Source organism: Gallus gallus, chromosome 2 (genome assembly GCF_016699485.2).
Source record: "Gallus gallus isolate bGalGal1 chromosome 2, bGalGal1.mat.broiler.GRCg7b, whole genome shotgun sequence".
Classification (NCBI taxonomy): domain Eukaryota; kingdom Metazoa; phylum Chordata; class Aves; order Galliformes; family Phasianidae; genus Gallus; species Gallus gallus.
Genome location: NC_052533.1, coordinates 47,719,219 through 47,741,349, shown reverse-complemented (window position 1 = coordinate 47,741,349; position 22,131 = coordinate 47,719,219). Strand labels below are relative to the sequence as shown.

The following is a 22,131-nucleotide window of genomic DNA, read 5'->3' as shown; positions in this document are numbered from 1 at the left end:
TTAAACGAAAAGAGGGGAGATTTAGGCTAGATGTTAGAAGAAAATTTTTTACTCATAGCACGGAGAGGCACATTAACAGGTTTCTCAGGGAAGCTGTGGATGCACCATCCCTGGACGCCTTCAAGCCCAGGCTGAATGGGGCCCTGGACAGTCTGATCTAGTGGGTGGCAGCCCTGCCCATAGCAGGGGGGTTGGAACTAGATGATCCTTAAGGTTCCTTCCAATACAAGCCATTCTATATTACATGTCAGTAACATGATCCTATTAAAGTAAAATTCTGACTTTGGGATGTAGTTATATAACTTTAATGATTCCTGTTCTTTGTGAGGAAGATTTGGTTGAAATAACTGAGAAACATGATTTAAGAAAAACTTAGATGAGTACAATTCAGGGAAGAGCATAAAAATTGTAATTAGTTGAAGTGTTTTTTTTTTTTTTTTTTAATTATTTCTATTAAGGGGAATGGGAAAGGTTGAAGAGTGGCATGATAACTTTCCAGTATGCAAAATGTTCTTATAAGCATTGTCAACTTCTTATAAGTTGATCAGAATAATTGGCTAAATGTGATCATAAGTAACTGCAAGATACATCAGACTGTATCATACACTGTGTTGCCTTTGGCAATAGACATCTGAATAAGGGGAAGAGTGAGGGTCTTGGGGAATGGTGCCAATCCACATGTGGGTCAAAGCCAGGGGAGTTAAGGTGTTGTCAACCACCCAGACTATCATGTATTGAGTTTGAGTGAGAATTCATAGCATAAATCCTGCTTACCTGCAACAAATTAATTCTATAGATTTTAGAGGTCTCTTATGATGACCGTGCATTTTTCAAGATTGTTTTGAATACCTTAAATTATGTCAGCTGTGGGTGTTTGGAGAGTTCTTTAAGTTTGTGTCTAAATGGAGCTCTGTTTGCAGTATTTGCCTCACCCATATTTTGTGTACCTCACAACTACTCTTCAGTTGAAAGTGATCCTCTTTTTCCTCTAGTAATTTCTGTTGTATCAGTTCAGTACTTTGTCCAAGAAAAGATTTTTATTTTTAAACTAGAGCATTATTTTTCTTTAAACAATCATTTTTCCTCTCCTTTATTTTGTTTTTTATTTTTTTATTTTTATTTTTTTATTTTCCTAAATGGATTTCAATCTTTATTTTTCACTGTTTTGGTTTGTTTAGGGGATCTTTGCACTGTGCTTTAGCAGGATTTACTTATTTAGATTAATATAATAGAAGCACCGGAGAAACTGTTATTTAAGATTAAAATCAGTTACTGAGTACATCATGAATGAAATTTGTGGAATGCCAGTGATGGTTGTTTCCTCAAGTTGACCAAATCTTAAGAACTGAAACAATAAGGAAATGTAGGAATATTTTGCATCCAGGAGATAAGATTTGCAAATAGTATTCTGTCAGTGTATTATTCAAGATTTGTATGAAGGTAGAGCTAGAAAATACACCAGCTGCCCATCTAGTTCTCTCTTCTGTGTTGCAATGGAGTAAAAGCATCCAGAGTATCCTTGATAGAAGTTTATTTGAACTCATAAACACCTTATACAAGTTTGAAAATCTCCTTGATAGCCTATGGGATTGTTTAATTGTCCTTGTAGGAAGGCTTTCATGGTATTTTAATTACACTGTCTTTTCTGCAGATCAATCTGTTTCTTGTGAATATTGAAGGTAGAAGTGGCAATTAATGATGTCCTTCTTAAGCTTTTAAGCTTTGGAATGGTATTACTATATCCCTTCAGAAAATTTTCTTTCATTTTTCTTTCCAAATTCAATCTATCCTTTTTTTTCTTTGGATGATTTTCTGTTCTTTTCCTTTTTGTTTTCAAAATGGAATATTCTTCCATCAGTCTCTCTCTCTTAGAATAATATATACTGCTATACTCTGCTCCAACTCTATTTCCAGACACTTTTCCTGCGTACTAATTGCCTAAACAACTGTTTCCCATCTGCTCTTATATTTATGATGTTAGTTTCCTCAGCGTGGTGGTATATACTTGACTTTGCATTTCATTTTCATAGCATTTTTTAGACTTATTTTCACAACATTTGCTTAACTTATCAAGTTGATTATAATTTTATTCTGCAAGGAGCTTATAAATGTTTGATTTGGTGTTAACTGTTTTGTGCAATCGTGATTCTATCATTCAGGTTATGAATGGGTAACTGCTAACTTTAAATACACTGCTTTGTTTTTTGTTTAACATGTTATATATACATATGCCCCCAGAATGTATTTAAAGTCATTTCTTGGAAGACAAAATCTTCCTTTTTTTATTTTTCCTCTCTCTCTCTTTTTTTTTTCTTTTTTTTTTTTCCCCTGAAGATTGTAAAAAAGGTCTTTTCAAAATCCTGTAGTATTGTTTATGAGTGATATTCACTCATTTTGAAGCTATGTTCTTAACTGGAAAGGTGGGATGCAGTGACGTAAGTCATATTCCTTAAGAAAACCCTCTGCTGATGTGCTGCTACACGAGGAGAATATCAGTTGAATACTGGTCAGTACTGATTGATGGAACTTGTAGTCCACTGAGGTCAGTGCAAACTTTGACATTATCCAAATTAGATCCAGCATTTTACTCATAATTTTCATATTGCTCTTTGCCTGTTTCCGCTATTTCATGATACAGGGGTAATATTTATGAAAGTGCCTTGGGAGTTACCGAGAACACATTTGTATCTACCTGTGAACTCAGGAATCTAACCTTAATAGAAGTGCCTATTTCTCATTGAAAGTCAGTTTTTTGTGGACTTCTTTTCCTTAAATGTTCCCAGAGATCTTGCAGGCACACTTGTAAATCACTACATGTCAATGCATGTGTATTGGTTCATTTGAAAACGTACTTGAACATGAAACTGACATTAAGTCACTTCAAATGTTGCAAAGAAAATTCTAACTTATCTTTTCTAGCTTCCTTAAAATCATATTGGTTGGTAAATTTGGAGTCTTGGGAGGATGATTCCCCCAGGAATTGGGTCATTTATTAAGAGTGAAAAATTAAAATTGATGATATTGAAAGACTGAATTCTGCATTTAAAGAGAAAGAGATGGTATGTTTCTTATATTTGTTGACCATATAGACTTTTTTTTCGGTTGAAATGAATGTCTGAATGTGACTATCACTAAAATATCACATTCTTTACCCTTCATTCTCTAAAACACTCAAATCAATCATATGTAAGCGTATCTGATCTGAAAATCAACATATGTTTGCATTGTATCAATTATGTATTTTTTGCTCATTTTTGCCAAGATTTCTCTGTAAGGAGAAACTGTATATTGCAGCAGTTCTACTAGGGTTTTCTTCTCTACCTATCAAAGATCATTTGCTTGCACTGAAACTAAAACAGGCCAGTCATCACTGTGTTAATTTTTTAAACTTCCCTTACTTGCCTACCTTAATGAAGGCAAACAGAAACATTGGGTAAAATGTGTACTTTCTACCTACTCTCTGTAGGTCTTCCTTCTAGTAAGGTTCCTTCCTACCAGTGTGGGTCTTCTTTGTTCAGGCCCTTTTCCTAAATTATCATCATTTCATTTCTTTTCTTTCTTTCTTTCTTTCTTTTCTTTTTTTCTTTTTTTCTTTTTCTTTTTTATTTCTCCACTCTGCATTACACTTCATTGCTTTCCTTCCTGTACCATAACCTTTGATGTCCATGCAACTATATACACAGTTCCTTCACTGTGATAGTCAAGGCAAGTAACTATACTCCCCCAGGTGGCTCATGATAAATACCTTTGATGGTGTGAGGTAGCAATAAAGGGATAGGAAGACCATTTTCTTGGTTAACTGTCGGTCTCAGTGGCCCAAAGCAGTTACTGTAGAGAAAACCCTGAGGTACTAACATGGGTCTGTCAGGCAATGAAGTTATGGGAAGGTTTGACAAAGGCATAACAGACTGTCTTTAAACAGCACGATCGTTCTGTGCTTCTGTATCCAATTCATGCAGTTCTGCATGGTTCAGCTGTTGAGCTCATAACATTCTGCTCTCCTAATTGCAGTGCAGGTAATCACATAAGAATCACAGTAAGAACAATGTTGCCATAACTCTTAACAGCCCATAGCATTGCCATGTACTTCTGCTGTATTGTGTCATGCCAGCTAATAATGAGACTTGATATAGCATAAAATGCAACATGATACAGTGATGCAAGTTTAGCGTGACTTCTAGTTCTCTACTGTTAAAATATATGTTAAAATATTTTGGAAGGAATTTATCGGCTATTCACGATGAACACTTCTATCTTAACTTAAAAGCCTAGAAATAAGCAAATAGTAATATTGGACATTTAAAACTAATTATTTGGTATCTATTTTTGAAAGTCAAATATGTCCCTTGCTTCATAAAACTGATTTAATGAAAAGGAAGGGGAGTAGCAAGTCATCAGGGAGAGTTTTGGGAGTACTTACAGCAACGAGATTTTCTGGTTGCTCAAGAAAAGCTTAAGAACGGCTTGGTGGAGCCAGAAACATTATTTGGCTCTCTGATGTGGTATGCTACTCCTTGTACTAATTTCCATTGTAACTTCACTCTTTAAAACACTTATTTCCATTGTTTTAGTAACTTTGGTAATTTAATTCGATGAAACGGAAAATTGAACCATACATAAGTTAAGTGGCACACCCAAGGTCGTGCCATGAGCCAGTAGCATCTGTATTAGTAGAATTCCAGCATAATGCCTTTCAGCCTTGTGCTGTAGCACCTACCTACATTTGTTTTTAGGTTTTTTATTACTAAAAGACAAGTTACAGATTACTGGATATTCATAAGCCAGTTTACCTTGCAGCCTATATTTATATCATTCTGTACAGTGTAGGAAATTGGAGCATAGGCAGGGGTAGAGAATGAGGAAGAATGTGTGATGTGGTCTTCAATTTAATCTAATTTTATCATGCTGGTTGACTGAGATAATTGATTTTTTTCAAGTTGTTACATAGGGTGCATAAATAATGGTAAAACATTGAAATTATTTTTAAAATTGATTTTTCTTTCAGTGTGAAAATAAGCAAAATAAGATGGAAGGGTAACAAGACAGATTTTTGTATGCAGGGTTGTGAAAAATTTTTATTATATTGTGAAAATCTCCACTCTTCAATTGATATTTCAGCTGGCAAAAACCACAGAATGAAGGAGTACAAAGATTAAGAAGGCTAAAGCAACAGCATTAAAAAAAAAAAAAAAAAAGAATAACTTTAAAAGGAAAATGTCATACATAATGAATAAAAAAGAAATCCCACTTGAGATTTGGGATTCATTCATTTGTTATACTATGAAATTTAGTTGGCAATGTTGCAATTCCAGCTTGCCTCATCTAAGTACAGCTCGGATCAACACATTAGTGCCTTGGGTGTGTATAGTCCTACTGCTGACTCTTTGCATTGAAATCCATTAAATTTTAATATGTCCTGCTTAACTACGAGTGGTCACAAAAGATTCATAATAATGAGGTAAGATTTTGGTGAAAAAAACAGTCAGTTGAAATCATTTTCCCTATTGATCACGTTTGTCATTGTACTTTATATTCTGTATTCTTTGTCCTTGATAGACCGTAAGCAGAATTAAACTTCTAAAATCTGCTCTAAGTAGTTAAATGCTCAAAGATACAGAAAAGCTGTGTATTGCTAAAATAGGAAGTCTGCAGCCTCTGGCCTTTCATTTCAGAAGATTCAACACTAGTAAGTAAAACAAACAAACAAAAAGCCCTAGGTAGATATTTTAAAAGGCTGTAACATGATGTAATCTATTTTTAAATAAAGCCTAATACTAATAATATAGTATAATCCTTTTATTTAATGTGTGCTACTATTGTGGAATCTATCTTATATGTCCAGCCATAGTATGGATTTCTGCTAGACACATTTGCCTTGGCTCCTTCAAATATTATATTTCTGCGAAGTTTTGAGGGCCTGTATTGTACAGAGAATGCTTCAGTGTTCACATATGTGCTGTAGGCATTAACAATCACGATTAGCTCTGTCATTTAGGTAGCATTACTTCTCTTTTTCAGTCTCTATCTAGACAAGACTACCCCAAAATTGTGCTAGATGTCTACTTTTTTGTCAGTACAGCCATGACAAAGGAGGTTCTTCCACAGAATGGCACCAGGTGAGATTCACAACAGAGGGATGAGGCACAGCATCATATATAACTCAAGCCAGAATATGTCACGGTTAATGGTGACTCATTCAGTTTCATCGGAATGGAAGTGACATCTGTGACCATTGTCTTAAGCACCGCTGCTTGATCATTTTGCATTTGCTTCATTGTTTTCTGACACATTCAGTTTGAGTAAACCTGATACTTCTTTTCTGTTGTCAAAAACTAGATAAACATTAACTGAAATTGGTAGTATTACATAATTCTAAGTTGTTCAGAGCAAGTGCGTCCAGAGTGAGACAGTTTATTTGCATGACTTTTTTTTTAATCACTAAGCTTGGTCTACAGGTTTTGAAGGGATACTCTTAATCCATATTTTACTTGGTCCTGAATTTAAAAAAACACTTGAGCTATAATGATATTAATGTTTTTCCTCTGTGTTTGGGTCTTTTTAGAATGAAATAAAAGTGTGTGTGATTGATTTTATCATTTTTGTCATGCAGGGATTGTAAGTAATGTGTACAAAGCTGTGGAAATCCATGGTAAATTAGTGGTGCAGGACTCTGTGCATCTCTAACACCAATTATAATGTATTTGATCTTGTGCATTACCATAAAGGAGTCTAGCAATTTTAAACCCAATGAAAATTACATATTTTGTACATGCAGATCTGATTTTTCAATTACTTCGGACTCTTTCAGGGCCTAATCCAAATCCTGATGAAATCTCTGGGAGTTTTTCCATAGACTTCAGTAAGCTTTGGCTCAGGCCCCTAGTTTTCAATGTTTCAAACAGATTTGCCAAAAACCTGCAGAGAGCCAGGCACTTGGAAAGTTTACACTTGCAAAGTACAGCTGGTTTTGAGTTGCACACAGGAAAGTTCCCAATGATTTTTTGAAACAGAAAAAAATAGTTTTAAAGGTCTTACAACTTTAGTAGGTAAAAGATTGTCTTTAGTATTTAAAGCTTTGTGTCTTAGTCTAAGCATGAGTAACTCCATACTGGAAGGATTATTTTGGAGATGTATAAATACATGATAAGAAAACTTAAAATGAAGATCTTATTGTGGAAGTTCAGCTGGAATTTTCTTGGGTTGTGTGTTTCAGAGAGTCAGGACTGTCTGTCCTAGTAAACGATAATTTTTGCTATGATGGAAAACTACACTGCAATTAAAGAATAATTCCCTGAGGTTAACTACTCCTCTCTGAGAGGCGAGCACTTGGGGTTCAGAGAATATACAATGCAGCCAAATCCATCTGGCAGTGCAGGGTGGGTTTCATTGCCTCTGGGAGTTTGGATCACTGCACTCAGCTGTAGATGTAGTTGAACAGGCTGGGTTTTAGAGCATGGGACTCAGCCTGTGCATCTGCAAGCATACCCTTTCTTATCAACCTGAAATGAAACCAGTGACACTTTAAGGGAACATCATGTGTTATGGATGGCACTCATTGGGGTGTGGAATCTCTCTCAATTTTCCTTTTAACTTCTGAGTGATACCTCTAGCACAGATAGAATGCAGATTTGGCTGCAGTAAAGTTTCTCAGTAGTGACATTGTGAATTGTACTCCAAGGACTTGATGGCTTTTTCTCAGGGAGAAAAGAATTGACCTCGTCCTGAATCTGCATATCCAAGTGTTACAAAGTTGTGCATCATCTGTATTGAATTTTCATTTTTTTTCTTAATTTTTAAAAAACTGTAGCATTTTTGAAGACTGGTTATATTTATGTCTGTATCACTTTGCTTTGTGAACAGTCAGCTGGTAAGAGTCTGCTCATGAAATTGGTATGGATGGTTCAGCCAGTGTTCATGGGGTAAGCCAAGGTTCATAAATTCACATTTCCCTTGCCCCTGTGTTTATTCAGATTCACCTGGCTCTAACACTTTCATCTGGTATTTCAGCTGGAAAATGTAATGAAATCAAACATAAGGTGCTTCATAACACTGGCAGATGTGAAAATTCTTTAAAATAATTCCTTTTTTTCCTCTTGAATTGTTTCATTGACTGAACCACAAACAGTAGTAATAAGGGGAATTAAGCAAAAATGAAAAACTACTTAAACTTGAGTTACAAAGATTGTTTTCATACAGTTGCACTTTGAAACACAGATTTAGCTCACCTTCTGCTAAAACACTAATAAAAGTAATACTTAGTTAAGTAGATAATGCAGAGTAGTTTCTTGTAGGGCTGTATAAACCTCCAGCAAAGTGGTAAAAAATGAAAACAAAAAGCAGGCTTGGTAAGTTACACATGATTAACATGGTAGGATGTATCTCTCTTGGGTGTCTGCTGGGTGTTGTAAGTATACAAGTACCACAGCAAAGTGCACTGCCAGTATCTCTCTGTCTTTTAATGAACGATGTACTTTAATTAATTCAGACTTTAACCAAAGCTTTGCTATTTTTCCCCTTCAAGAAAACTAGTTAACTGTAAATTATAGATATCACCCAAAGTGGTATTCCTTCAAAGTTGAGATATGATTAATGGGATGTTCCACTGTATTAATCGAGTTTCCATTTTAATGACATGCTGTATTCAATGTAACAATAAGCAGCTGTGCCACACTGTAGATTTCAAAGAACATTTATTCAACTCTTACATTTATCATTAGAGATCAAAGAGAGTGTCTGATGTATATGGTTGATGAAGGATGCCTCAATTTAAATGGATAACTGAACAGAAATAGTAGAACTAGTGGGTAATAAATATTATGACCACCCTTTTTTAGTGTAAGTTATGTGGTGCTGAACTGTATTAAATTTTATAGCTCTACTGAGAAATGTTTCATTATTATCTTAAAACTGTATAAGCATGTGTGCATTCTAGCACTTACTTCCAAATAAACTTTTCAGTCAAAACAGGATATTTTCTAGTGAAAAGGATTGCTGGTGACATTCATAGAATCATAGAATTGCTCAGGTTGGAAAAGACCTTTAACATCATCATGTCCAACCACAACCTAACTACTACCCTAACAGCCCTCCAGTCAATCATGTCCCTGAGCACCACACCCAAAGCAGCTTACAAATAAGTGGATTCTTGCATTATATACTGGAACTCGTGGAGAATGTTGCAGAGTAAAGTCTGATTATTGATCTTGAAATCAGTTTAAATATCTATGAATTGGCAACTTTTGTTGATCTTCGCTAAAATGGAGAGGATTCTTTGTAACCAAAGTAGTGATTGTGTGCCCTAATGGTGTGCTGTCCTGGCATGCTTAAATGAAGTTGTAACGTGACATTCTCATTTGAATGAGGTGATTGATAAAACAGATAGTGATGTTACAGCTGGGAGTTAATCAGGAGATTAAAGGTAATGGAGTAAATTGATAGATATGCCAAGTCTGATTACTTTCTACTGTAAACTGCTGAGAAGAAGGAAATTCTATGCAGCAATGTTAGATAGAGTCAAACCAGAATCTAAAATAAACTAATTAGATGTTCAGACCTATTGAGGGCCGTATTGCATGTTATAGATAGTAGGATCATGGGAACATAGGAAAATCCAGTGAACTTTGAGCTTGAAGTTCTTCTGAAAGCAAGAAAAATTCTTATGGTGCCCATGGCAAAAAATAACTTTTAAACAAGTATTTTTCCCTGGAGAGGTACTACATTGACAAAAATTAATTAGTTTGTGATATTCTCCAAGTCTGAGGGGAACAAATTAATAAATTTTGTTTTTCTCGTATTATTAGTTATTGAGAGAAAAGTGGTTGTTCTACAATCTTCTTAAAACAAATTTTGCAAACATTTTTGAATACAAAGTACTGGTGTCTTTCTGACAAAAAAGAGACTTTGTTTTAGGTCATTTTTGTAGCACATTAAAAGCAGAGTTTTATTCTAGTGTAATGTAAAATTGATTTTTATGTAGGTAACTTGATTCCTTCTGGCTATTGAATCACATATACATGAGGTCATTTTGGTTAATATAGTTACAGAGTATATTACAAATGTAGTATAGAAACATATGTGGTGTTTAGTTATACTTTTCATGGTTAGACTACTCCTAATGTCGGTCCATGCTATGTAGAAGATATTCCTTCAAGTAGGCGTTTTGTGGTTCGCTGAGAAGTAGGTAGCTTTCTGCAGTGAGACTGCAAAACAAACAAAACACTTCAGTTCTTGGATCAAATATTTCCTAATGCAGACTGGCCACTTCAGGAGGTGTGAACATCAGCAGTTGGTAATGAGTGGTAAGGAAGTGATAATTATTCATTTGCAGATCAGTGCCAAGATTTATATGCAGGAGAGCTTTGGTCTTTCTGGCTTTCTGCTAAGTTGAAAGAAAGATCTCTGTTGTGTATGCTGTTTTCTTATGTTGTAATATTTTTGGCAAGTCAATAGTTTACCGTGGAAAAAGGAATAATTATAGAGGTATATACAATTAAGACTGTGCAAGATAGGTTCTATTAAGAAATTCTTGGCTAGCGTAGCAGTCTTGTAGTTCTGATCAGTGAAATAATTGTCTTGATCAACAAGATAAGGGTGAAATCTTGGCTTCGTTGAAGTTGCTGCGATTTTTGCCGTTGCCTTAATTTAGTCAGGATCTCATTTATTTCACAGTAGTGTATGTTATTGTTTTACTTATATTCATGTAGTAACCTTCACACTTAGCAGAATGCAACTGAAATAAACTTTTGAAAATACATTCAGAGTTAGAATTCAATTCTTCAGGATGGAGTTCCTTCAGTGTATGGATAAAAAGGAAGACATAGGTAATGATCATGATACATTGCAGGTCTGGTTATAGTAAAAAAAAGATAAGACAAACACTGAATTAAGATCTGGAAGGAAAAAGAAATACAAAATTAGGGGTTTATAAAAGCCCCATATTTTTTTCATGCAATTTTGGCAAAATTATGGGAATGCTGTTGTCTTATCTTCATGACAAGTACGGAGATAGAGTGATAAACAAAATATTAAAATTACATTAATTAATTCCCATTAATTTGTACTGTATACTGAGTAGCAAATATTCAACATGTAGTACTAATAAGTCTACCAAGCCTTTTGTGAGGACTGACTTCAGCAGCTGCCAAAAATGTGAATTTGAAGTATATTTTCCATATTATTTTCATTTTTATTAAAATCTTTAATTGAGGAGAAGCTAAGAATCATGGAGGAGAAAACACAAACAATTCAAATTTAACTTGTTAATTACCATTGTAATTTTATTGTACAATTTCATTTAATGCAACTCAACTACAAATAATTTACTTTATTGCTTACAACATAAGCTGTAACAGACAAGGGCTTGTTACATAATGGGTCCTTAAAATTCTTGCGCTGAGTTGGTGCACAAAATATACCACAAGTGTTAGAGAGTTCACAGGACTAAATGAATGGTCTGCTGTAAGTACAGTTTCATGTTTGAGAAAGTGCAGATGCTGCTGCAAGATGTATTATATTTCCATAATCAGTGATAGATAATAAGAATTGTTTAACAATCCATATCCTTACATGTGCACTTAAGCTATGGGCAGATCAATAAAATATCATTAAGCTTGGTGCCAGCTGAAGGCGTTATACTTACAGGCTATTTGGCTACATAACGGAAACTAAATCTGAATTTGAATAACTCCATTTAGACAAATCATTTTCTAGACAGTGATATGGAAACATGGTGAAAGAGAAGCCAGAAAGGGAATATGGCTTGTCACACTTTATCCCCATGTATGTAACTTTTGCTGCAAAAGACAGTAAAGCTTAATACTTCCAGTATCCCATATGTGCTCCTCCTAAAATTGAATTTGGTATCAAGGAAATATTTCATTTGAGTCATTTGTTGTTTTACTTTAGCTTTGGATATGCAGGAAAAAAACTTCAGGAGCAAATGTTAAAATGGTTGCTCAGTACAAATAAGCTTTCTCAAGTCTACATAATCCTGTAACATATTGTCATGTACTAGTACAGTGTTGATCATCTATTGCATTTTTGATGCTAGTCTGATTTCATAAGTATGTCAGGAGGGCGAAAGTACGCAATAACTTGTAGGGCGATGTTTGAATATGAAATCATGAACAAAGTCTTCAGTTTTTGATCAGGTCAGAATAGTAACATTTAAAACATGAGCAGAGTGCATGCTGAATCCTCGATGTAAACTCATTCATTCTTAGGATAGGCTGCTACTGCTGTACTTTTACTTGGTGTTGTAGACGTGTCCAAATTAAATCAAAGGGACAGAGAACTCTTCTTTGCCACTCTGTGATACATATTCTTGGCCTTTGGTCACTCAGTGTATGAAGTTAGTAAGCTTATTTTTGCATGGAAGGAAAAAAAAAAAAAAGAAAGCCAAGAAAATATCTGATTTGTTGCAGTCATTTTGAATAGGCAAAAGAATTGGAATGCAACAGACCTTCCGTGAGCTTGACTATCCAGTAAATTCTTCATAAGAACACAGTTTGTTGCTGTTGTTTCTGTTTTTTAGTGCGAAGAACAGAAAAAAACCATGATATTTAGATTTGTTTGTAGAAGTTGCTTCCTATCAAGTTTTTCCTTGTAATGAAGAAACTCAGTTCAGGTTGAAATGTTACTGATGCCTCAGAGAGTGAAAGCTGATCTTAAGTGAGACAAAAATAGTGTATCAGCCAAAAGGATGTCACTGAATTTTCAAATGAAATATTTCTGATATCTACTGATGTAAAGAGAATAATATTTGCTGGTATTTTTAGCTTATTTGGCTCTAAAATATTTAGAATATCTTCAAATGTTGCCCACCTTGTGGGAACTAAGAAATTGCACATGATGTTATTAAACTATTTAGTTAAAATACACTTTCAAAAGACGGTGCTCTTACAAAAAGCTCATCTGTTGAATGGCCTTTGCATTGTCTCAGATTTTTTAATTGGACTTGTTAGTTTCTTTAAAGTGATTTACAAGTAGAGAAGGAAAATGTATGTGAGAAATTAGTGTTGTGGCTGAAGATGAAAGAAAGAAGAGCAAGGAGTGTAGCAGTAGCAGCACTAGCTTTGTAGGGAAAAATCCTCCAAGAAGTTTAAAGCACATCCACATTTACAAGGAGCTAGCTTGATTTAAAAACAGGTTTAGAAAGTAGAAGCTAATTTCAAATTATGCTTGACCGGATCTTTCAAACCAGTTAGGGTTTCTAGCCTAGAATTTTGTGTGTCTAGTTCTGTAAAATAAGGTACTCTTATTCTGAGTATGTATAGACTACACAAACATGTTTTGGACCTTGGTGAATTTCTCATTATGGTTAGAAACTAGCTGGATTGTTTTTTGGCTTTCTTAAACAAGCCTACATTATTGCAGAATAGCCTCCTTATTGATAAATCTGTTGCTTTAGTGTCACTGAATTTTTCTTGGAAAAAATCTAAGGATTAATATCATTATAAACAAGAAAAAGGTTGCAGTATCAGGGGAGGCTAAAATAAATGTTCGACCTCACAATTGAGGAAAGGTTAATCTTTCTGTACTATGCTGTCTGAAATAATGGCATATTTGAGATGGATTGACAATCACGTACGTTGTTAATCAAATATAGAAAGTCTTCAGAAGTTCTATGTGGTATAAATGCTTACTGCAAACTATGAATTTGACAAAAATTGTTCTTAACTGACAGGTTCTTATGCATAAGATCTCATAAACTATGTGCACTTCGGATCATACACAAGACACTGTAAGTGAGACCTGGTGATATGTCTGTTGTTCCTATGCATAAATTGATGTGTATCATGACATATGTGTATATTAGATCATAAGATTATTGACAAGAATGTAGTTGTGATCACACTCAGAGAAGGTCAGAGTGCAATGGTATTCTACAAGCCTGTGGTTAAAACTTTACTATCTAAGATAAATGAAGAAAATACCCAGCACTTTTTGATACTTTCATTACTTCACATCATTACTTTTGAAGTTGCAGAATTCTCGGGCTCACCCTTTCCTTGTTTCATGTGCAATACCTTTTTATTTTTATTGTTTTTGCTTCTATATCCACTGGAAGTTTTGTGTCACTAGCACAAAAGAAAAGTGTATGAAAGCTATCTTTCTGTTTAGACATGCCATGTGATTTACACTGTCTTGTAGTTATTGCAGAAACTTTGAAATCACACACTTTACAATAAATGCAGTGACTCTTTTGTGTTACAGGAGTTATTTTTGAACTGTTTCTGTGTTTAAGAATGGAAGACTTGTTTAAGGAAGATACAGCTGATGCCCAGCTCTTACTGAAGATATGATGCTTGATGTTGGTAGGAAAGGAAGTGGATGGAAGTCAGAACAGTAGGAACTCATGTTAGGTGTGAGATGCTAAAATATTTTTTTGCTGTGTCAAACACTGGAGCAGGCTGCCCAGAGAGACCACTGAATCTTTATTTTGGAGATACTTGGAACTAAATTTGATGTCTCTGAGCAACTTAGTCTAACTGGACCTGTTCTGATCAGAGGTTTGGACTATGTGACCTCCAGAGGTCCCTTGCCACAAATTATTTCATGATTCTCACAAGTAGCCTTTGTGTGTTTCACTGTTGTGTTAGTTTTTAGCTAGGTGAGTTCCCAGACCTGATACGTCACACAGCTTCAGATTCACCCCTGTGTCAGCACAGGTGAGATAATGGGGACCCAAAAATGGATTGTTAAAGTGAGCTCTGTTTTACTGAACACTCACGTGTCTGGTTTAAAATACTTATAAAGCTGCAGGATATGGTTCAGTTATATCACCAGATAGCTTTTAAAGGGAGAAATACTTTTATAAAAGAGAATGACAGTAAAGAAACAGCTACACAGATATGCAGGCAAAGAACAATATTATATGAATCACTAGAAAGCAACTCTAAACTTGCTTCTTTTGATTGTGCAAAGTAATCTCTAAAATTCTGTCATTTCAAGTCATTCTGTCCAGTTACAGGCTTTGTTTAATATTTTAATTCACATTTTAAATTGAGCTTTTGATCCTGTAATCTTCAGATTGCTTTCTTGCAGCTACTTTGAAGATGAGGTATGGATGTCTAAATCATTTTGTTTAATCTGTGCATTACAGACTTTGTTAATTTACAGTAAACTTTGTTTAGCATGTAGTAGTGTTGTATAAATAAAAGAAAGTCATGATTGGAAAAGGAAATGGACTGGGAGTTACCCTTATCATGTAACTTCCGCTTGGTGCTTCACCAGGTTTCAGGGTATCCTGTCACAGTTACACAATCATTTTCTAGAACAAGTAACCTTTTATCCCTATCAGGCTAAAAGGTGATCCTTAAAACCTAGAGAATTGAATAAGAGAATTAAGTAAGCATAACACATAAAAATAGCTGATCGTGAGAGTCTTTGTATTTCATTTGCTCGGTCACTCTATTTATCATGTTGGATAGTAGCAGCAACATCAACTTTTTTAGAAGATGAAGCAGAACAGTTAATCCTCTGCCTTCCCATGTAAAAAAAGCCACTTTGTTTCAGACATGGTATTTTATTATAAAAACAGACCTTACTTCTACTGAAAAGAGGAGGTTGGATTTGAACACAGTTCTAAGTATTTGTTATCTTCTTCTGAACGTAATTCACGTGATGACATTAAGCAAGTTGAGTCTGAAATGTTCAGTGCCATGGTTTTCCTGAGTTATTGGGGATTTTTAGGAATGCAGTTTCATGTATCTTTAAATACCATGTGTTGGTAGAAAAGGCCCTTGGCAGTTTTTTAAACTCAGTTCTCTTTGAGGTGCTTCACACAAGGAGCCAAGGGTGCCTTTTTTGTTTCAGAAGTATGAAACTTGTGTTATGATTGTCATTACCAGTTTTATTTCCTGTCTGCTGGTCTTAGACCTGCCAAAGTAATGTTGTTTGCTTCAGACTTTTGCACAGAAGCAAAATACTCAGATTTTGTCACAATATAGTAATGCGAGGCATCCTCATGATAATTTCATCCTGAAAATCAGTTCCAGAGATTTAGGATTCTAAAGGGTTAAGCTAACTTGCAATAACACTTGAATTCATTTGGTCAGTAGTAAATATGGCAAATAAAGTATTAAATACTAATAGAATTTAAGTAAATCATGCATGTTTCTCATTGCAATATTGGAGCAGAGAGATTTTATTATCATTTGATTCATTTTTAGCTGCTAGTACAACTAATAAAAATCATAGAGTTGATCAGTAAGTAAAAGTGAAGTATCTACTAGTATATAGAAATGTAATGACACTGAGGTCTTGAATGTTATTGACAAATCTGGGATTTGAGTACTATTTACAGTACACACAAAAAAATGTGCTGTCTTTGATATATCCAGCAGAAAAGTAAGCTTTTCCAGTGAAGATTTCATTTCAAGCTAGAAGAGGGGAAATTTAGATTGGATATAAGTTCTTTTTTCTATGATAAGGGTAGCGGAGCACTCCAACAGGTTGCCAGAGAGGTGGTGGATGCCTCTGTCTCTGGAGACATTCCAAGGCTGGATGGGACTCTGAGCAACCTGTGCTAGCTGTAGGTGTCTGTTCATTGCAGGGGAGTTGAACTGGATGATCTTTAAAGGTCCCTTGCAAATAAAACAATTATATCGTTCTGTGGTTTCTATTGTGAAAGGAAACTTTTGCATTATAAAAAGAAGAATGCTATTTTTCTCTTTTCAATGCCCTGATTTTGTAGGCTTCTTCAGAAGCGCTCAAAGGATCTATATGCTGTTTAGCTTGGCCTGATAAATGTTTGTAGGGTTTATTTCAAGTAGTACTAAAGGAAGATGCTTGTATTCATGTTTTTTTTTTTTTTTCATTAATGTGCTGCTTATTTCTAAGTAGTATCTGGAGATGCAGAATAACAGAGACTAGCTTATTATTCTCAAAAAAATACTTTGATTACTTATATTTAATTTTTGCAACCTGAATTTTTGTATTTTATTGCCTGACATCTCTCTAGATTTAGAAAGTTTTCTCACGAAATACTTTTGGGAATCAAAATTGCCAGAACTAGAATATTCAGGTGTCCTGCAGTATCACTGTTGTTTTTTTAATTAAATATTTTTCAATGATATTTTTGTTTCCAGAATCATTGCAGTTTTTATTTTCCATTGTGAACTAACAGTGTACTCTATAAAACTGATTGAGGAAGGCAAATAGCATACTTTGGTCACAGTGCATGTCATATTCATTTTGAATTCTTAGTTAAATATTACTATATAAATTGATAATGCCTATTCATTGAAATTCTCATGATCAGATAACTAGTAATGGATTAGAGAACTAGTCATAGATTAGAACAGATAATAGGATAATTATGGATTTATCTATTAGTAGTCTGTATTCGTTTCATCCCGTATTCTTTGTATCTTTGATATTATGGGGTTGGGGAGAAAGACAGAAAAAAATGTCCCACTTCACAAGCTCCATCTCTGTGTTAGAATATGGTAATTTAAGGTCATTTGTAAATGCAGTTTTTCACCTCGCTGTTCATGTTCAGGGGCTGTTCAAAACCTTTACTTATTCTGTAGTCAGAAACTAAAAGGACATAGTTAATTTCTGATGATTTTTTTTCTTGTTCCAAGAGCGTTTTTTATTTCACCATACACTAAGGATTTCTGTCCTAATTGCTCTGTTGGAAAAATCATTCCATTTCATTTTAATCCTCTTAGCTAAGCAAGGTTGGTCCTCTGCTTTGTATGTCTATAAGTTCAGTTATTCCTTTTTCTCTTAGTAACTTTCAACTGAATTTTTTCAGGTTTATTTAATCTATTATGAGCACGGCAAGAAGAATTGAACACAGATGTCTCACCAGTGCCTTGTTCAATATGATAACTACTTTCTTGAGTGTTATTTGGAATGTTCACAGGTGGATCTCAGCATTGCATGGTTCATTCATTCATTTCATGGTTGTCACACTGGGACGGTTTTTTCTTTCTCTTATCATCCTTTGACTACTTCAGCGACTATTGTATCATCTTTCATTTCCATGACATCATTATTTTTGATCATATCAATTCTCCTCCTTATATTAAAGCACTTGTAATTGGTATTGCAATCTGATCCTTCTGGACTGTGGCTTAGTTTGATGTTTTGTCTGTTAAGCTGTTTTTTAATATGTTTCCAAATTGACCAATTCTGCAAACTAGTCCACCACATTGCTGCTGTGAAGTATTACCTTACTACTTTAACTGCCGTTTTGAGCGCCTACAGTTGATTCCCAATTACTATTCAGTCGTCTTTTGTCATCCACAGTATGTATGATATTGCATCTCTTATCAGTAGTTTTTGTTTCTGTATTCTTGTCCTTGTTTGTTCCTCCAAAGCAGTCACAGAATACTCACCTTGAAAGTCTTGTGGGATGGTTGTATCACGGAACTCGTGGAAACATTCCTAAGTTATGAAAGAGCAAGCAAACTGTAAAGCCACAAACATTTGCTGTTTTTTCAACTTCTGCCTCCAGGGAATGAGGACACACAACTCTTTCTTCACTAGCAAGATCAAAATTTGTGTGTGCTTATATATATACATGCAAATGTGTAGTGTCTATGTGTCTGCATACATCTTCACTTTGGAGAATGTCATGTGTGTTCTTCAGAAATATAGAAGTGTTTCAAATGCGGATAGGATAAATACATTTGTCTAAACCTTTTAGACTTCTGAGTACCAGAAGGTTTGGTATCAAGATAGGAACAGTCAATTCTAGTCTTTCTGCTTTCACTATATGCTGAAGAAAGGACAGAGACTACATAAAGACAGTGCTGTGAACATTTTTACAACAAACATGCTCTGAACTTCCCAGCTGTTTCAGCAACTGTGTGAACATTCACTTTCCAGAGTTTACTTGGAATGTATTGTCAGATAGAAACCAGAACTGGCAGTAGAACTTAATTAGAATACACTATGAGAAAAAGAAAATAGGGGGAGTGTTTATCTAAGGGAACATAACCTATTTAATTTTTTTATGTGAGTTAGTTTTATAAAAGCTCTCAATTTTAAATATCCAGTAGCCTCCTCACCACTGTACATTACTGAAACAACAAAATAAATAAAACCTCTATAGAACTGTCTCAATGAAAAAAAATTGTTTGATATAAAATAATCCACATTTACATGCACATAATCCATAATCCACACATACATGCACATTGTCTTGTGACACAAAATAAATTTATGTATGTATTTAAAACAGACCAACCAAACCAAACCGAAGCCAGTAATGACAGAGCTCTTGTACGTTCACCCTCTTGCTCCCAAAAAGGTAAATTAAGAACGTTGTCCCTGAAAGCGTGTGGAAGACAGTAAGTTCTATGACTGCTGCTGCTGCAGTATTTAAGCATTTTGAAGAAAAAAACCTGTACTGTTACCCTAAATGGGGGCTGCGGTTAGCAGTACATCGAATGCAGGGAAGAGGCCACAAGCTCCAGTCAAAAACAAAATACCAGGTGTTATGTCAGGCATCATAACCCTAAAAATACAATTATTTTTATTGTTACAGTGTTTGTTAAAGAGTTGATCTCCCCCTTGAAAAGATTGTTGTAAAGTGATTTTTTTTTTATGCTGTTACATGAAGGCAGATGAAAGTCCTCCAAATGCTACACAGCTCAGTGATAATTACCTCTCCCAACACACACCAGAACACACGTTTTTCAGCTGGTCTGTGCGCATTAAGTGAATAGGAAGTTGGAAGACTGAGCAGATTTATGTGACTGAAGCACAACTGTCATCATTCATCCTTTGTTCCTAGTGAGTAACAAATTACCTTTGATATATTTTGAATGGCCTTGTACAGTTTAGTGTTATTGCATTCTTAGACCTGTATTAGAAAGGGTACTACTGAATGTTAATTTTGATTGTGTTCTTGGCTGAATGTCCAGTAATGCTTTTTTAATGAAAATAGCTGCCAGATCTGTTAGCAATGTGTTTTCCCAATGCCATTCATATTACTTGCATACCACATGCACTGGACCTCATTCTGGAATAATGGCCAAGACAATCTGATGATTATAAACAGCATATTTCTCCTGTAAAAAAGTTGTACTGCCTAAGTACCCTGAACTTCCTAAGTCAAGATTTTATGGATTCAGATGTGTTCAAAATATTAGAACATGCTACGAGTTTGAGGAGAAGTCACACATGATTGATGCATGTTATCCCTGCATAGCTCTTAATGCAAATAGTAGCAATTGCAACACCAATGCAACATATTATAAGACAAACTATAGAATTTATGAACTGGGTCTTTAAGAAACATTTCAGTAAAACACGGGTAAAGCAGAACACCAGCCTAGTGTGTTTCTCTGTACTGTCATTGAAAATATATTTGGTGATCTACGGTGACCTTGGACTGCATACTTGGTTACTATGATTTTTCATTAATTTATTACTTCAGTGGAATGCCAGGCAGAAATATTTTCCATCATTTCATTGATGATGGTTAAGTCAACCCAGGCACAAAGAGCAACAGAAGAGTTTTGTGACTGAACAATTGTAGCCGCGCTGTTGGATTTAAATGCTTTGTCCTGATTAATTAGCGACTCTACATTTTGCTAGCAAATGCTTGAACTAAATCTGAGTTGTTTCTCTACTGCAAAGTGTAACTGTGCATTTATTATCAGTGAGACACATTTAAAAAAAAATCCTTCTCTTTCTCTCCTTTTCTTTCTATCTCTTTACTCTTTCTCCTTACAGATTGAGTATATTTCATTGAACCATGTGCATGAATATTCCCTGGATCTTATAGTCTCAAATATGTAATGATTTCCTCTACAGATGGTATTGTTTTATCTTACTTCTGGGAAGCAGCAGTGTGACTACCTAGGTACAAAGCTTGCAAGCAGTGTTTACCTAAGCAAAATGGCTACTTTCTGATGAGCAGATTCCCCACCGCCAAATTTACAGGACTGGAATAAATGTAGCTAGTTTTTAGAGCAAAGAATCTACAATGCTTTACGCTGCATTTTTAGTGTACATGTCCCCAAAAGAATCAACTGAATATGATTTTGCCTATAGTTTTGGAATCTCTGTGAACTTATGTTTCTGTTTAGGTTATCTCTGTTGTTACAAAGGCATGCACATAAATGAAAGACCTGCTAATAACTGAGCTTCTGAGCTTTCTGCTCATATTTTGAATCTCCTACTGGTGAAGGCTGCCAAGGAAGCATTCATTTCTTCTTTCTGTAGCCTCCTGTAAAAGAGTTAATTTTAGAGGAAAATGGAAACTTTATGAATAGTTGAGTTTGTGATTGACTGGAAGAGAAAGAGGAAGCTCAAATGGTCTTACCCTCAAAGTACCTTTTCATTCTTTAGATGTATACTACTTCTGTTTTCCTGTTTTTAAACTTTTGGACCCATATTAAAATGTGTAAAAACATGGTGATAGGAACCTGTAGGAAAACTGTTAGTACTTAGTTTTTTTTCAGTATGTATTATGTTTATGTTTCCTTTGGGTGTGGGTGTCTTTTTCCAACTTAAGAACCAAACGTGTCACAAAAACAGATGTAGAGAAAATAAACAAGAGGGGTTTCATTTCCTTTGGTGAACAAAGTTCATAATTAGCTTGAGAGTAATTTTATGCAAGTTGTACCCTATCAAACAGTTCTGCTGACCACAGCTTTCTTCTTGGATTTATCACAACTGATAAAAGATCTGTGATGTCAGAGAAGAATTGAGCTATACAGAAAAGGGGGAAAGATTGGGTCAAATGTAATATTGTATCCTAGATGTTACTCCTGCCAACAATTAATGGGAAAATTCATATTATGAGGCACTGTTTACAGACTGACATCTGGAGTACTTCTCAACTTGGATCATTTCCAGTCTGTAGATTTATGTACTATTCTTGCTTCCCCCCACCTTTTCCTTAAATATTTCACTTTTCTACTTTGTACCATTCACTTAATTATCAATGAATATGAATGATTCTGCTGCTGAGAGTTCTAGGACACCAGATAGATAAAAATGCTTGCTAAAATAGGTATTCGGTGGCTACCTTTCGAAAAGTATATGAAGATATACAAGAATTCAGATTTCTTTGACTTAAAGTAAAAATTCTATTGGCCTCTGACCCAAGAAAGCAGGATAGATACCCTCAGTAGAACCCTTGCAGAATGTAGTTCAAAAGAGCTT

At 34.9% G+C, this 22,131-nt stretch overlaps 1 protein-coding gene across 20 annotated transcripts in view; it reads left to right on the top strand.

Moving 5' to 3' along the window:
* The window catches only part of BBS9 (Bardet-Biedl syndrome 9), a 304,545-nt gene that overhangs the window by 147,849 nt on the left and 134,565 nt on the right, over positions 1 to 22,131 (top strand). Inside the window, exons 22-23 of one of the 20 annotated variants that reach the window (XM_040690181.2) lie at positions 13,685 to 13,741; positions 14,215 to 19,106. The exons of 17 other annotated variants lie outside the window; for them this stretch is intronic. In XM_040690181.2, the coding sequence (XP_040546115.1) occupies positions 13,685 to 13,698 (14 nt within the window). In that variant the 3' untranslated portion in view covers positions 13,699 to 13,741; positions 14,215 to 19,106. Of the gene's footprint in view, positions 1 to 6,018; positions 6,045 to 13,684; positions 13,742 to 14,214; positions 19,107 to 22,131 lie in introns of those variants that run through there. 2 more of the 20 variants (XM_040690182.2, XM_040690183.2) reach the window with 2 other exon arrangements.